Below are 18,956 nucleotides of genomic sequence, written 5' to 3'. Positions count from 1 at the left end.
CAAAGTAATTCTTATCTTAAAATTTTATATTATTCAGAAGCGGCATTTTCCAGCAAAAATTACATTTTAACCAATTTGTCAAAGTTTCATCGGTTGCTTCTGGCACTTCTGATTGTATATCGACTGACGGTGACCTAGCATATGCGCAGTTGGTCAATTCTTCGTATCCCAACCGTAAAAGTTTGATCAATCCTAACTTTTCTTACGGAATACGGTACGACCATACGGATACAATACGGAACTTATACCCACGCTATATGGATACAGATACAGTTTATAACTCGACCCTTCATGTTAACAATGTAGTCATACCAGTCATCTATCTAACTCCATTCAGACAAAACTTTTGAACTGAAATAATGTGACTTCCGCTTCAAACCAGAAGTTTGTATATATTTAATCGGGACCTCTTGCAACTGAGTTTTCTATATCTGGTCTCAACTTTCATCTATCTCACTCCCAAGATTAAAGGAGAACAGACAGACACATGCAAGTGAGAATTTATAAGTCTGCAATTTTTGAAAATTGCAGACATAAATTCTCACTGGCATCTGTGTATATATCTTCTTTTTGTTGCAATTCATACAAATTTGGGGTGCAATTTTCAAAATTTGCAGCCCAAAGAAAAATTTATGTAATACTAAAGCAAAAGTAAATAAATAAATCCAAAATCTGCTAATAGCACTTACGATATGAAATTTTAAGTTTATAAATTTCTATTAAAATATTTTTTAATAAATTTTTCATTTGAAGAATAACAAATTTTATCTATTAACAAACTATTTTAATCTTTTACTAAAAATTACAAAAATAAAAATAATTACTCATCAATGATACAAAAAAGAAAATTTTACTAACGAATAATGTAAATAGAAAAAATATACATATAATAGCAATGCTAAATTTTAACTTTCTGGAAAAAATCTTTATATCAAATCAAATTTTGATTAATTCTTTTTTTTTATTCAATAACTCAGCACAAAAATAAAAGTATTTTTTTACTTATATACTGTATTCTTTATACTGAATCTAAAAAAATTGCTGAAGGGAAAAAATTTTACATTTTACACTTTTAAATATGTGTAATTAGAACACACTGTAGAAAAATATTAATATATATTAAGTACATACAGATAAGATAGAAAATCATTATCAACATTATATTATAACTATATTAAGAAACCTTAAACAAGCATTCCATAAAGCATTTGCAAGTTACAAAGGAAATGTACTTAATTATTCAGGAATAGTTAAAATATATTTTCATAAAACCTAATTTTCAATCTATTATTCTGCTTATAACAGTATTACATACACTACTGATATTAGACCATTAAATAAAATAATATCTAATGCATAATGTTTTAGCTTATTCTATGTGTAATATATTAATTCTAATAAATTACTGATGTTTTCATATTCTAGCAGCTAATTTGCTAGAATTAGTATTTGTAATATTTTTTTAATATTTTGATTAATTTCTGCAATGAAATCAAATAAAAAATCTCTATCATTTGCAATCTTAAATTTTATTGTAACTGAATAATTAATACAAGTACTAATTTGAAACTCTTGATATCTTGATTTTAACAACAGAAGTTGATTTTCAATGTAATATTTTTCATATATCTGATATATTACACTATGAAACCAATTATTTCTATAAATTTCTATATCTAGAAAAAACTAATAGAAAAATGAAAAATCTAATAATAAATTGCCCACTTTCAAGCTTATACTCATCAGGCAAGTTGATTCAAAAGCATAAGCTTCAAGTAATTCATGTAATAATAGATCTATTAAAATAATTCACAATTAGTTTATTTGATTAAGTGAAGTTTTGTGGTTATTTTTAAATAAAAAAATCTTATGTTAATCACTTTTTAGTTAATAGCATTTGAAACAACAATTAATATATTGTCCTTTGCCACATTTTCAATTAACATTAATTTACATATTAAATAAAATAAAATCAATTTGAATTAAAACAGAGCATATAATATAAAAAAACTAAATCTTACCTTCATCATTCTTTTCATTATCTGCAGATTTACTATTGTTCTTTTGATTTTCTTTACTTCTATTAAAATAAATAATTTTAAACAATAGCAATAGCATACTTTAATTATTAATGTATTACACATAAATTATGTGTACAAATTATAAAAAGTTTGTATGAATAATAACTTGTCAATACAAATAATAAAAATAACGTATTAATCAGTGTAACTATTAATACATTATTTTAAACAATTATCTAATAAATTTATATTTTATAAATCTAATATCAATTTAACATAATATAATTTTGCCCAATAGTAATAGTTTATTTTCTTAAACTATTCATCAGTTATTAATCAAATATATATAAACAATGTTAAAAAACAGTTCATATTGTTAGAAGAAGTAAAAGTCCAGATATTATTATTCTGTAATAAAATTTAATGAAGTGTTTATTATATAAATGTTTTCCTCAACTATAATTAAGAATACTAAGAAATTATTTATATTTATTGTTTAATATAATATAAAATTATATCTTTCAATTAGAAATACAGTAGAAACTCGTAAATCGGAACCCTGGTAATTGGAATCGCCGGTAATCGGCACGATTTTCAGTCGAACTGTGTCGTGCTGAATCAAACGTTTTTGATACTAAATTTACTTCTAAAGTATAATTTTCATGTTTTTATATTCTTCAATATATTTATTTTGTTTGTACAAAATGCAGAAATAATTTTAACGATACGATAGCCTCGATTATTATTATAAAAATTTTCGTTAGGCTTAAAATCGACGAAAATTCAACACGAAGCGACGCAACGGAGAAAAATTTGAACATCGGACAGATTAATATATTTTTTCGTACATAAACCATAATCGGAACAAATCCCTAATCTGAACAACCCCAGTCCCCAATTGATTCCGATTTTCGGTTCACTACTGTACTAAGTTTTTTTTATTAAAGATAATATCAAAGACTAAACATAAAAATGCATATTGCATTATTTATTAGTATCATTAAAAAAGTTAATTAAGGTCTCATATATATTAATTTGACAAAAGTCTAATGCATAAAATAATGCAGTATTCTTAATATATATGGAAACCCAGAACAAATTGAAATGTTTAAAAAATAAAGAAAATCATAGTAAAAATTATTATATATTGTTAAATTTTTCAAAATTTGTTGTTTCTTCAATTACAATATATATTATATCAATTTTTAAAGATTCTACAGAGTTGTTATAAATTCTACAATCTATAAACTTTAGGACAAGTATTATAGAACATCAAAAAGATGAGAAAAAAATAATACATATATATTTTTTTAATTCAAAGTATGATCTATTGGCACATGAAGGCTTTAGTGAAGTTGTCCAATTTTCAGAGTGCCACAGAGAATTCCTTTTTTTCCAATTGTCTTTAATTCATTCATTGGTCATAACATTTTGAATAGTGGAAACATCTGAAAATTGGTGTTCTTCAAGTTTCAATTTCAAGCTAGAAAATAGAAAATAGTCCAGAAGAAATAAGCAAGAACTGAGCGAGGAGAGTGATAGAGGTTAGAGATTCATTTCTGCGTCAAAAGTTGACACACACTTGCAGTGTTGTCAGCAGGCCTATTATTGTGCAACAAGAAGAAGTATTGGCCCCGGAATGCAATGAAACAAACACACTAAATGCATTTCAGGGGATAATTCAGTACTTTTTATAAAATATGCATTCACTCTTCTCCCTTCCAGTATGAATTCTTGATGAATTATGTCTTGGAAGTAAAATCAATATTTATGGTATGGACGAAGTGATTATGAATAATGACTAAATGGCTGCACAGCCTCATAAATATTGACTAATTTATTAAATTGACCACACATTATAAATACAGCTACATTCCCTTTGGGCAATTTGATTTTTTTAAAAATCTCCACTTTTACATTAAGAATTTTTATTTTTTGTGAATTATTTCAAAATATTTTAAAAATGGCACGAGATCTTTTAAAAGTAAGTATTAGTAACTGTATTAATTAAACCAATGTTAATGAAATGTATTATTAACAAATTTATACTTCAATCAAAAAATCAGCTTAAAGGAAACTTCTAACTTCAAAAGAAGAATACTGAGACTAAAACTTCATCTTGAAACTGCTGAAATGATGTCTGATATTACTAATTTTGAGACAATTATTAATTTTCATTTAAGAATCATAGCTATTATTTTTTTTAAGCAACTGAACAACAGATGTGATAATGATAATGTGATAATGTATAAATAACATCGCTAGACCTGATATACTATAAGCTACACTCCAACCAAATGCCGAATTTCATCAGGCTAGAATCTGGTTGGAGTCTAGCTTACAGTATATTGGGTCTAGCGATGTAATTATATATATATATATATATATATATGCCTTGCCGGGGTTTGTGATGGCCAGTTGAGTGCCTTGGAAGATGTTTATAGGATGTAGACGCTTGATGTGTCCCCAACCGGCATTATAATAACCGTCAATGGTTATAACATTAGCTTATATATGCTGGAAGAGGAGATCGGACTGGAGGTCTGGATAGCATAACTGGCAACGCATCTGCACGATAAGCAGGAGTTGTGGATTTGAGTCCTGCTCCAGGCCAATTTTTTCTTCCAGTGGTTCTAAATTATTTAAATTAATTAATTATTATAATTATTAAATTTAATAAGAGATGGTGCCTAACACTTCCCTCTAGTGCTGAATTGGTTATATAATTTATTTAGTATTTAGCCATATCTATCCCGATGAAATTTGGCATTTGGTTGGAGTCTAGATGTAATAATGACAAATAACATTCTGAAATCAAATTTATCTGATGTCCCAAGTACAGATGAAAGGTTTGGGGAAAGAATGATGAAAGTCCACTTTTATACATTTGAAAACTGAATTTGCCATTTTGTACAGTAAAAGATATAGAATGCAATACAATCAAACCTGTTTTTGTGCGATTTTTTATTTGTGTGATTTGTTTTGTGCGATTTTTTTTGTGCGGTATATGAATTTCAATCAAATTGGTATACCACACAAAAAAAAAAAAAAAAAATCACACAAAACAAATCGCACAAATAAAAAATCTCACAAAAACAGGTTTGAGTGTACTAAAGTCAGTTTGGTAAAAAAACAATCATAGTCCTCTCTAAAATAATGTAATGAAAATGCAGTTGTTAGAAGAACAATTGTAGTCCATATGATTGTTCTTCTAACAATGATCTTAATAATCTTGACAATAACATAAAAGATATGTAATTTTTTGCAATGCTTTTCAAGGGCAAAACAGAAATTATACAATGTTGTGGAAATTGTATTATTGTATAAAAAAGTCAAATTAACTGGAAAGTATAAAAATCACATTTCCCATAAGAAGGTATAATAACCCCATTACCTGTGGTAAAATATAAACAATTTGCAAACTCCAAAGCAATTTGTGCCAGCTGAAGACCATAAATACTGTGACAATTTGCTACAATCTTATAATGTTCATGATGATTAAGAGTTGATACATTTTTATTGCGTGATCATCATCCAGTCTTCAGTTTTAGAAAAATTCAAAGCATTTATTACAATATGAAAAATTTCATTGCTATGTATATTTTCAGCCTGATGAATTGTCAAATTTTAAAATTAAAATTGCCAGTTTTTAGTAAAAACGGTTGTTCTTTCATCAAGTCCTTCAGATGATCCTTGATAAATGTGGTTTTGATCAGTGCAGGTTTTGGTTAATGTACATCTAGATCTGTTCTGAGGAAAGTTCAGTATCAGACTTAGCAATGCTAAACTGATTCCTTCTCTCCACGCCTGTTTGTTTTTAGTTAGTAGGGAAAAGTGAATGTTAATTTTCCTAGTGGAGTGCTCTTAATCAGATAGTTTAATTTCACACTTAGTGTAATTTCTGCAAACATTTATGTTTAATCCTTCAGTCTTTTAAAAATCTCTGTAAAAAAAAAAAAAAACAAAGACAGCAACTGTGTAGGGAAATGTTTTGCCTGATTTTAAAAATGTTTTTACTTCGTGTTCTTTTTTTGGACTACTTTAGTCTAAATCATTGATGAGCAAACTTTTCTGGATGCAGGCCATAAGGCCACAAATGAATTGGATAGCCTTTTGGTGGGTTGCATGCATTTTTTTTTTTTTCTTCCTAAGTTGCAAGCTTTAAACATGCTGAGTAATTGTGGAATAATTACTCAGCATATTCCACATTTGCCAATATATGGACCGTTTATTTTGAAAGTGGTGTAAGTCCATTTTTTCTTCTTTTGAGATATTTAAACGTTTGCATTTTAGTTGATTCAAAAATATGAATAAAGTGTACTAAGTTTGACAATGTTTCTATGACTTTAGAAATATGTAAGTTAATTGCATAAAGACTTCTATGTGAATTTAACTAAACTAATATATTTTTTTCTGGGCCATTAATGGACTTACACCTCTTTCAAAATTATTGAACTGTAAAACTCATTAAATTTCTATTATGTAAAACTCAATTTCACTTGAAACACATTGTGTTTTATTCTGATTTTGTTTATATATAATAACAAGAAATAAAATTGTGTTGTTTATTCTGAACATTAAAAATATTTACTTATTGTTAAACTGTTTTATGATAAGTTTATCGTTATTATGAGATACCATTAGACACTACTTTTCATTTAGGTTCATTACATGGATTTTTTTTCCATTCTATCAAAGTGTACATTTATGGGTAAAATTCATAGTTTTCCTCCTCAGTTATAAGGGGCTGTCCATAAGTGATGTCCACTGGAAGGGGGGAGGGGGTTAATCCCTTTCCTTAAGACAAGTCAGACAAGAACAGTTGAGCATTAGTGGACATCCATTTATTTCATTAAATTTTATAGAGTTTAAGCATTTTATTATATATATTTCAAAGTTTCTTGTATGTTTCATTTCTACTTATGGTATCTATCATTCATAAAGTGATGAAGGTTTTAATGGGGGTTAAGTTATGTTGGACATCAAAAGAGGGGAAGAAGTTACAAAAACTTGGAAAAACTGGGACAAGAGAAGGGAGTAAAAGTTTCAAGAAAAATGCACATGTAATTTATGGAAAGCCCAAGTGCTTAGACTGCAGAAAATGGACTTATACCACTTTCATAATCAATGGTTATGCAATGTCATTTACCAATGAATTTTTAATTGATCAAAGCTTATGGTTATTTTAAAATAATAAGTTTGAATTGTTTATAAATAAAGAGTTCACACTAAATTATATGTATATTATGTGATTTCTCAATTTTTTCCAAAAATGGACTTACACCACTTTCAAAATAAACAGTCCATATATCATATTCCACAATTGCCATACACTACATGATTATAGTTCTGAAACATTTGAAATTTAAAAAAATTCAATATTCCAACATTGTTCTGTTTTATTTATTTTACTTTTGCTTCTGTTTGAATTATTTACTCTTGATACAACCTATAATAAAGATAAAAGGTCCTCGCTGTTTTATTCAAGTTCTAATGCAGTCAGTACTGTTTTCTTTATTTTCAGTATTGATTTAAGCTATATTAATTATTTTTGATTTAAAAATTAAAGACTTCAAACAAATACTAGTTTATTGAAAAATAATGTAATCTATAATATTAAATTATAAATATTTCAATAATTTTATATAATTTTTTGTATAAAATCCATATTTTTAGGTACTAACTGAACAAGATTTCCTGTTTTACTTCCATCAGCATTATTTTGTGGAGAAGGTGGACATATATTTACTTCTGGAGGTTGTAAATCGGCTAATTCTTTTTGCAATTCTCCTTTAGTTCTCTATAAAAATAGAAAAAAATAAAAAATTATATAAAATTTATACCAAATTGCTATAAGATACTTGATTTCTTTATCCCTTGAATAGAACCGTCAATTAAATAATCTTGATTAGTTAAAATAATAGTATTGAAATTAATAATAATTGAAAATGAACTATAAAAGATTATTCTGTGATTTTTTAAATTGAAAATGCCTTTAGACCAGTGGGTCGGTCTTAACTTGGAGTGCATGCACCCTCAGGGGTGTGAGAGAGCATTTCCAGGGTTGCGAGAGAAATTTAAAAAATTTAAAAAAAAAACTATAAACGAGGCAACCATGTTCTCTACAAACCGTGGTACCCAGCAACATGGCACCCCACTTCTACACTCTCTACTCTACCATCTCTCAGCACATCGCGCTTGTCATCAGTCGTCAGTACATACAGTTAATGTAGACCGCCGTGAATCTTTCATTGTTGGTATATCTATTTCTACAGCACCAGCATTTAAATTTTCCTTCAGACAATCCATTAGATTTTAATAGTTAAATGATACTATATACAATTCCCTGGCAATACTAGATACCTCTGCTAGTATATGGATAATTCATAAAAATATGTTTTGTGGCAGTTGTGGGTTAGGTGTTATATAATGCTGTAGCAGCATAACTTTAATTAGATGCTTGTGTGTGATTGTGACACCCACAATGGCCTTGCTGTAAGGGGTTGGTGATGAGATATTGCCAGATAAATGACAAGGTCTTGCTTTCTTTATTGTTAATGCAATCCCCTTTGGTTTTAGTGCAAAAGATCTCCAATACCTCTAAAATTCTTAATTTATAGTTACTGTATCAAACTCCATATCTATATTTGTAGTTATAAAACTTTGTAAATATTATAATTAAATTAACATTTTAATAATTTGGTATTTGTTTAGTTTTAATATAACTATTATATTCAGATGTTTATATTTGTAAATATTGATTAATTAATGTTACAATAAGTTCTAGCTTTGAATGAATCAGTACTAGTTAATGATTACTTATACAAACAAAGTTGAGAGAAAGAGAGCTTATTCAGATGATCAGACTACATGAACAAGTAACAAAATTAAATCACTGTTTTTCCTGTAGTAATAAGTTCAATATCTTCTATGATAGTTAATCATCATCATTTTCTATTAAAACTAATGATACCATAGAACTATTTATAATAAATTCTTTAAAGAATATTTATAATAAAATAATTTTTGAACAGAATTCATTCATTTTGAGAATATACATAAAATATAGTTATGTAATAACAAGAAAATTTATATTTAAATTATTATCATTATAACCAAAACTGAAACATAACTAATAACTTACCATCTGAAATCACTGGATCTGTCTATCAAATCAAAAGCAATTTAGAAAAACATTTATAATTGAATAATTTTTCATTTTATATTTTACATTTAATAAGAAGAAATAACTAATTTTGTGTGGATTAGCCACAAGTTATCTGTGTTTAAAGGAAAATTTGAAAGTGGGTGTAGATTATGCAATAATGCAAGTTATCTGCAGATTTTAACTTTTTATCGAGTTTGTGATTACAAGTTTTTCCTTTGTCTAAATGTATCAAGAGTATCTTTAGAAAATATGAAATATGAAAAACTCTTTAATTATTACACATTCACCTGTCATTACAATTTTTCCAAAATTTCCAGACAAATATATGAACACCTCATCTTTAGTTACCTTCTATCCATTTTTTCTGCACAATCCATGCATTAATTATTATTATAACAAACACACACCTACATAGATTTGTATTTTAAAAGTTGATGGTAACTCTCAGAGAATTATTTAGAAGATTCTATTCAGAAGCTGAGCAATTGACTTTTGAACTTAAATCAATGAAACTCATTGATATTAACATTTTTTCTATTCAATTCTTTTTTGTAATTTTATCATTTATCGTTACTATTATTATTATTATTATTATTATTAATAAAATACAGTTGAACCTGTCTATCTCAAATCATGGAAATAAAAATAAAATTTTAGATAGGCAAGTTTCAAGATATAGAGGTTCTTACACAGTAAACAATAATAGTTTGATTGGAGGTACAGTACAATATTTTATTAATACAATAGCAAGTACATACCTATATGAGGTATACATAAAACATTTTCAACATACCTTAACAGAAATAGTTTGCCAATAGTTTCTGAAGCCTGACTTTCTTCAACAAATAAAACACAAGCCAAATTTATAGCTAATCAGAGAAAAGTAGCATTAATTGCAACTATGTATTGTATTGCAAGAGGTGTTTCTCAACTACAATTTATGCTATCAAAATGTAGTTGCCAAGCTTTAAATTTGCAATTGACACTTTGGTCTACAACTTGAGATATAGAGATTTTGGGAGAAACTTATTTGAGCTAAACATAAAAAATATATTGCATTTAGGCTGAAAATGCAGGAAAAAAATAAATTCTTAGATAAAGTAGTTTTTAAAATAAACATGTTTGAGATAGACAGGTTCAACTGTATATAATAATACTACTATTATTATTTGATAAATAAAACAGATATGAAGCCACACAACTAAAAATTTCATTGTTTGGCAGCCTTATGAAATTTAGGAGCTTCTATTTCACTTATTTTATAATTAAATCTACAACAAATTGCTAATAGAAATAAATGTTTTAATATTCGAGATGGTACCTTCTAAACTGCAGGGTGGCTACCAGAAGTTAGTTTCGAATATAGATGATTTTATATATCTTTTTTGAGTTTTCATCTGACCATTGTCTATTGTGCACATACAAAGGCAAACAATATAAAACTACCAGCATCATGGATTCATAAACAGTATTTATTTCTAAATAAGCTTCTTACATGCTTCCATGGTTATTGCGTCCACTGTGACTTTTAAGTTTTCTTTATTATTATACTGTGAAGGAGACAGTATACAACATAAGACATAACTTGATAAATATGTTATAATAAGAACACCCAACTCAATAACCTAAAAACCAGCAAAATGATCACTCACTTGTAAAGCAAATGTTTTCATCCATTTTAAATGGGTATCCTCAGGCTAAAGATCAAAACAGAATAGCACAATTTTTGAACGGTCTATTTTGTACATGTTGTAGTCCACTGGTTGGTGGAGATGAGTCAAATGATCTACAATAGAAGAGCATGATTTTGAATGATATGGTTGTATATTTTGGTGCCCACTGATGGTGGAGACGGTCCACATTAAAACTCATGTAAATGCCAGTATTTAAGGGGATGGAGAAATGCTTTCCAAGCATTGGGGAAAGTGTCATAATCTTTGAAGCTGATGGCTGCCTTATTCAAAATTTCTTGTGTATTTCCATTAGTTAAAGGTAGTAAAAAACATGCAGTTCTATTTTGATCTTTAGCCTGAAGATGTCCATTTAAAATAGAGGAAAACATTTGCATTACAAATGAGCGACAATTTTGCTAGTTTAGGTTATTGAGTTAGGTGTTCTTAGTATATTAACCAGCATTTAGCAGTTGTCCATTAAATCTGCTATATTCTCTGAAGTCTTAATGTCATGTTCACTAAGACCAATCTTATCATAATGATTTCTTCAGAACTTTTACTTCTTCATCTAGATCTTTAATGAAAAATTTTTCTCTTGAGATGTCTTCTGTCTTCTTTCTTATAATAAGAGACCTTTCTTTCTGTTTGCTTTCCTGTTTGATTCACTTTCTCTATATGACTCACTCAACTTCTTTTCAGAAATACAGCACAGATTGATCACCATCCCTGTTCATCAAATTTCCACAAAGATTCATCTCATAACATACATACATCACCATGAAAACATGCTCATTTACATGCCTGTGGAAAAAAAACATGCTAGATCTTTGTCTTAAGATAGCCCTAGTTTTACACGACCTTAACTGATAGTTTTTAAAACACCTGACATTTACCTAAATTATCTCTTTCAATAGATGCCCTAATACTGGTGTCATGTCTTTATTACCCATTTTGGAGGCATGGAATATGCAATGATATGGGTCATAAAAAGGTTTATTTCCATTCTAATAATTCTCTGCAGGTTACATATCAATATGGGTTATCCACACAAAATTATGGTAAATCAAATCAGTACTCTTTAGAAAGTTAAAAAAAATTTTGTATTCTAAGTTCCAGAAATGTACAAAATTGTAATAAGTTTAATGAAAAAATGATTTATTTCAAATAAATACAAAAAAAACTTTTACAGATTAAAACTATATTATATTTAATTTGTTTTTATCTTGTTAAGTTTTTAATAATTCAAAGAAATATTAACTAAAAATGTTTATTGCATTTGTTTATGTTTATAAATTAACTAGCAGATAAGCCCAGTGTTGTTCAGGCAAAAAGTAATGATAGCAAAGATTAAGATTATTACACTATAACCAATCTTACCCATTTTCACAGAATGCAAGAATTAGACCCCCCTGTTTCCAAGCTAATTAGAGAATTTTTAGATGGGTCTAAAAATATGTTCGATTTCCTGCAAAAACACAAAAAAAAAACCACATCTGTGCCTGTAAATCTTGTACACCGCTTTCTCTTAACACTTCCATTGTTAACACTCCCATTGTTAAGGAATACACTTCTTTCATCCCCATATGGTACCCTACTAAAATGCAGTTAAAAACAAAAAATTGCATCTAAAATAGTACAGTAGAAGCTAAGTTCTTTAGGATAAGCTTTCATTCTTTCCCTCTCCCGCATGGGGAGGGATTACCAAAAATCCCTTCTTAGTGTGCATTCTCATGGTGTATCCTATTAAACAAAGTCAAAAATGCTAAACACTGCATCTAAAATAGTACAATAGAAGCCAAGTTCTTCAGGGTAAGATTTAAACCTGTCCCTTTTCCCCATGGAGGAAACTTCAAAAAATCCCTTCTTAGTGTACATTCTCACAACATACCCTGTGTACCAAATTTCAACTCCTAACCATTTGGTCTCTGCGCTTATTACTATTATTATCAACTCATCTCGATTATATATACGTATAGATGAGTCATAAATATTTATTCTTTACAATTTTAAAGGTAAAAACATTATAAAATCAATAAATAAAAAATTATTAATACAAAAGCTTATAAAATACAAAATTTTGCTTTTATTCTTTTCAATCCACAGAAACAAAAGTTTCAAATGCATTTGAATGTAATTTTAAAACAACAAACAGATCAAACAATTAAGTCAGATTTATTACTGGACTACATTTTGATTAATTAAACATATAAATGTATGTAATTTGAACTAAAAATAGATAATTAAGCTGCTTGTATTCAATTAATACATATTAACATTTAATTAGTCAAAAAGTAACTCAATAATTAAACAATTATAAAAATATTAATTAACATTATATTGTAGATATTTTAATATTACGTTCTAATTATTATTTTTTTAATTTGAATTATTCATGACCATAGCCACTGGGCTATCTATTCAATAAGCTTATTTGTTCACCAAACAAAACTTAGACAAACTTTTACACATTAAATATTACTTTAACCATTAAATATAATTTATGTTTTACAACTGTTTACTTAGATAAAGTATTAAACTGTTTCATTCACAAACACTGCTGTTATCAAACAGCACAAATGTTATTTAATAATCATAGATTTGCAATAATATTGTACTTTATCTTTTATCAAAAATTTTATAAAAGACAATAGAACTTTTCAGAATGCAAAGAATTTCAACAAAGACAATTTCTACAAAAGACAATAGAACTTTTCAGAATGCAAAGAATTTTGCTAGAAAAGGTATGGGTACCATGAAGGATGTTGACAAGAAAATTATATTCAATGAATAGATAAAAGATTATCTATGCATTGAATATAATTACAGATTATTATTTGTACATTTTCCCAGTTTGAATTAACTTTTTTTTATTTGTCAGTGCATTTTCATGACTAAGGGGAAAAAAATGCTTAAAAAATTGATCTAATCAGTGTTCTAGATCAGAAATTTATAAAAATTGCATCATAAGTACACAAGTTTATTATTTGCTGTGAATATATTGTGAAGTATTGTGTAAACATTTCTGGAGTAAAATGATGAAAGAAAATATTATAATCGCTTGCATGGAGATCAATGCTTACAAAAAATATTGTTTGTATATATTCAAAGAAGTCTTAAAAAAGAATAAAAACTGTTATAATATTTATTGCATATCTGAATATTTATATGTACATAAGAAATTTCTTATTAAAAACATTCTTTATTTTTGGTAATAATCATTATCATTTCTTATAGTTTATCAAAATTTTAAATGTCTTATTGATGTTCTTATTATATCAAATTAATATTACAAATGCTACTGCATTTAGTTTATTCTTTTATTGTAAAAATTGTAAAAGGAAGATAGATGAACACAATTTTACATAAAGGACAGAAGTTAATATAAAGCACAGGTCAGAAGGACAGAAGACAATATAAAGCTTATAATTACTTGCTTGGAGGAAGAGAGAGCAAAAAATTTGGCATTATATTTAGATAACACTCAAATATCTCTTACAGAAATAGTGAAAATATTACATCTACTTCAGAAGTTTATTAAAATATAAATATTATTTAATATTAAAATGATCATACTGAATTCTAAAACAAAAATATAATCCATTCAGAATGCAATAATATTTTTAAGTGATAGTTTCATTTAATGTCTTATTTATGTTTGCTTATTTATGCTATATATTACAGAGATATGAATATCAGACCGGAAAAAAATAAAATTTCCAAACAAAAATTTAACAACAGATTACTTTATTTACTAAGAATATCTAGTAGAATATCTAGTAATATTAATAATTAGCATCTAATTGTATTTAAATCAAATGTAACCATCTATTAATAAACTCACTGGGTACAAAAAATTTTTTGAATTTTTCAATGACTAAAAAATTTCATACTAAGATAAGAGTGTTGCCATCTATCAGAAACAGTAATTAATTTATTTATAAATTAAATAAAATTTATAAAAATTTTGGAAAAAAACTTGAAACATTATTCAAACCTCGTACTTGTACAAATGATATGAAAATGCTATGATTATGCTGTCTAAAGAATGAAAATTGGGTTATTTAAAAGCATAGGGGAGACTGGGGCTAGTTGTCACAAGGAGCATGTTGTCACAGTGCAAATATCACCTATATAATCAAAACTGAATGGTCACATCATCTAGGAGTAGGTTCATTTACAGCTTGCCTACATCATTACAAAATTCGAATAATATTCGTTGCATTGTTTTCCGTAAATTAGCATTTAAAAGATTTACAGCAAGTCTCGTAAATTTTGATGCATCATGTCTTGTGCCGTTTGAAAACTTGCAATTAGAAAAAGGTGAGTAACAACTTTATTTCCTATTAGATGGGTCCTTAATGTATATGTACATTATGAGAAATTGAATTTTCGATTTTGAAATTAGAAACTATGAACCGATTTGTTAAGGAAGTTCATTCGGGGCAAATTGTCACATATCGAACAGGGCAACTTGTCACTAAGACTGACTCATCAGAACAAAAATAAAAGACTTTCTGTTTGGTTTGTGGTGAAAGTTTGATCTCACGAGCTATGTACAGATGTAAATCCATATTATGTTTGTCACAACTGTGACTCTGAAGACAATATGTAAAGATTCGAGTTACTTGTCTTTCACAGAATAAATAATAGTAAATTAGTAATCTATTTTCCTTATAGAATTGGCATGAGTAAATGTCATATTACACATAATTTAACATAAGCAAAATAAACTCATGAAATGTGAGAACTTAGACTATATATACACTGTGAGAATATACCCGTTACTCTGTGACAACATACCCCTAGATGAGGTATGTTGTCACAGGGTAACACAGTTTCTAAAATAATTAATAATTAGGACAAAAAATTATTGAATGTTCATATGTTTATTATAAACCAAATCAAAAGATATGTAGGTGTATACATTTTCACTTAAACCTAAATAAATTGATATTATAGACCCTAAAACTAGAAATGACTAAAAACTGTGACAACTAGCCCCAGTCTTCCCTATTAATTTAAAGATAGCATATACCTGCATTTTAGTATTACCATTATAATTGAAAACTGAATACAGTATTTGACTTATATACATTACAAAGTGTACATTTGTATAAACACTTATGTACTGTATATAGGTTATTTCTAAATAACTTCACCAGATATTTTATTACATAATTTTTGAGGACATTATTTATCATTTGAATGTTATAGATTTAGAATAAATTAAATGTAATGTAATCATTAAGTAAATTAAAAAGTTTGAAAACATAATCAAATTATTAATCTTCAGTTAGAAAGACATTGATAATTGTCTACTTACTCTTCAAATAGAACAGATTCATAACTTACAGAGCTTACATAATAATTTAATTAGAAATGAAAAAATAATGCATTAATTCTTTATACTTGTTGTGATCATCGTTTGTGAAAATTTTTCATAAAATAATAAATACTATTAATTGCAATTCATCACAGCTCATTCCTATTGAAAACCCCAAACAGTTTGTTATAATTATCATTAAATTTATGTAAATATGACTTATATTTCATTTTGCATAACTGCATAACAGATTATTTACATCAGTAATCTGTACTTAATAAATAATGTAAATAACAAACATAATCAATAATGTAAAACAATATAAAAGCATTATATATGTAGATGAAAATACCACTAATTAACAACAAAGTGAAAATATTTATCCTCATACAATGAAACTTTCCAAGCTGATATTTAATGATCAACATTGTAAATATCATTGCACATGGTCTATTACTTTAATGTATATAAGTTTATTACAATTATTAACAAAAAATGTGATTCTAACAGTTATTTTACAATACAATAATTTATCAATATTATGTAAATATTTATATATGTTAAATATATCTAGTCAATAATTATCATTGTTAACATTAAATATCTTTAATGATCTTCAGATAAAATATTCTGTTCTTTGTTGGCCTGATAATATCTGACATTATGGGTATTAACTCTAAAATAATGTTTAGAAAGGAACTGATTCAAAATGCTTAAGTGATATAAAAAAAATATTATATTCAGATGGTTTGTGAAGGATGTCAAATTGAGTCTCTTACCAAATAAAGGAATTGCTTTGCAGATTTTCATAAATTAATATATTTAATTAATCAAACATTAAGTTTTCAAAATATAGCAATATGTCTATCTTTAGCTAATCATTAAATAAATTTCTAATTTAATTCTAAAAATTATTTTATTATCTGGTGATTTGGCTATAACAATTATATTTGATTTTATCTGTTTTATAAAATTATTATTTTCTCTTGCCAAAAAAATGTGTAAAACATTCCTTTAATAATTAATTAATTTTTATTGATTAATCTTCCATTAAACACATTAGTCTGTTGTTATAATAAATACATGTTTACTAAAATATCTGTTGTTATAGTTCAACTTTTGCATGTCTGGCTGGACTTTTCATATTCTATTATTTTGAAGTTATGTTTATATAATAAATATACAAATAATTAACATGAAATTACTGGGTTACATAACATTCTTGATTAATTTAGACTAGTAGCTAAGTAGTTAGGTTAAAATTTTAGGAATAAATAACCATAATGGTCATATGTTAGTCTCTAAGTCAGATCTTCTTCAAACAAATTCTTTCATGTCTGAAAAAGATCGGACCTGGAGAGAATGGATGATGCAATCAGTAACATACTCACCTGTTATGTGAGGGTTGCGAGTTCAAATCCCGCTCAAGCCATTTCTTTTCCAGATTTTTCTAAAATTAATTAATTAATTAAAATTATTTAATCATTATTATTATTAATAGATGGCAACACGTCTATCTATAGTGCCAAATTTACTTAATCATCACGAATTTAACTAGTGTAAGTTAATTAATCAAAAAACATTATGTAACCTGGTAATATCAATGTTAATTATTCGTAATTCATATATTCAATTTTTCAGCAAAGTCACAACTTAAATATTTGGGGAAGTAAAAATATGAATTATTGTATAATTTTTTAACAGTTCAAACAAAATATGTTATTTATAAGAAAAAAAAGTAGAATTAAAATTTTCAATTTGTATAAAATTTCATCCTAGATGTAAGATATAATGAAGAAAGAATAATAGTTGTTTATGTGTATTTGAATTTGAGTGATATTTCATTATTTAGAAACAGGAAAGAATTGAAATAATAATGTTTTAAATTAAAACACTGCAAATTTAATAAATCTTTATGTTTTTATGTAAATGATTCAAGACAATCTGACTCAATAATATACAAAGTAAACTTTCCATTACAAGAAATCTCAGTTGCTTCAATGACTGTTAACTAAACAATATAAATTAATCATCAATTTAAAGAGTTGTTTTTTTTAAATTTTAATATATTAAAAATAATCTTTCATAAAAGTAATTATGCTGTCATGAAATATTGTTTCAATTAATTAAATGGGATAAACTGAATAGAAAATATTTTTAAAAAGTTTTAACGAAATGCTTTTTATTAAAAATTGTTTACAAACTTTTAAAAAAAATGTACTGTCATTGGGAATACATAATGTATGTATACAAAATTTCAACAAGATTGGAAATTAGGAAGTGGGTGAGAATTGAGTTACTCTATCTAGATGGACAGTCAGAGGACACAGTAAGTTAATAAAAAGCATATAAAAAGGGAATTAAAATAAAATTATCAATACATATTTTCAAACTATGCAGTTTTCATTTAATTTAAAGCAATTTAATAATGTAAATTTTTAACTATATTAGCACATCATATATTAGTAATAAATTTTCATATTATTTTAAGTAATGTTAGCAACCAATGTAAAGTAATAGCAGTCAATCAAAAATAATATTCTGAAATTCAGCAAATTTTATGCAGTTAAAAACTTCTAGATGCAATTCAATTATATCACTTATTACATTAATCAAACAACAAATAAATTATAATAAATTTATTAAACAATATTTGCATAACATTTATCAAATATTAAAATATTTTTAATGACAAAGATTTTAAAAAACTAATTTCAAAAAATATGATTATAACCACAATCAATACAATTAAACATGCAGCATTTTTGCTA

At 26.5% G+C, this 18,956-nt stretch overlaps 1 protein-coding gene across 1 annotated transcript in view; it reads right to left on the bottom strand.

The window, feature by feature from the left end:
• Positions 1-18,956, bottom strand: part of LOC136979676 (voltage-dependent calcium channel type A subunit alpha-1-like) — a 445,853-nt gene that overhangs the window by 178,884 nt on the left and 248,013 nt on the right. The window contains exons 21-22 of the mRNA XM_067275717.1: positions 7,706-7,821; positions 2,022-2,080 (exon numbers count right to left, since the gene is read on the bottom strand). Of these exons, the coding sequence (XP_067131818.1) occupies positions 2,022-2,080; positions 7,706-7,821 (175 nt within the window). The remainder of the gene's footprint in view (positions 1-2,021; positions 2,081-7,705; positions 7,822-18,956) is intronic.

Source organism: Centruroides vittatus, unplaced genomic scaffold (genome assembly GCF_030686945.1).
Source record: "Centruroides vittatus isolate TY-2023 unplaced genomic scaffold, ASM3068694v2 contig_630, whole genome shotgun sequence".
NCBI lineage: Eukaryota > Metazoa > Arthropoda > Arachnida > Scorpiones > Buthidae > Centruroides > Centruroides vittatus.
This window is presented reverse-complemented; position numbering and strand designations above follow the sequence as displayed.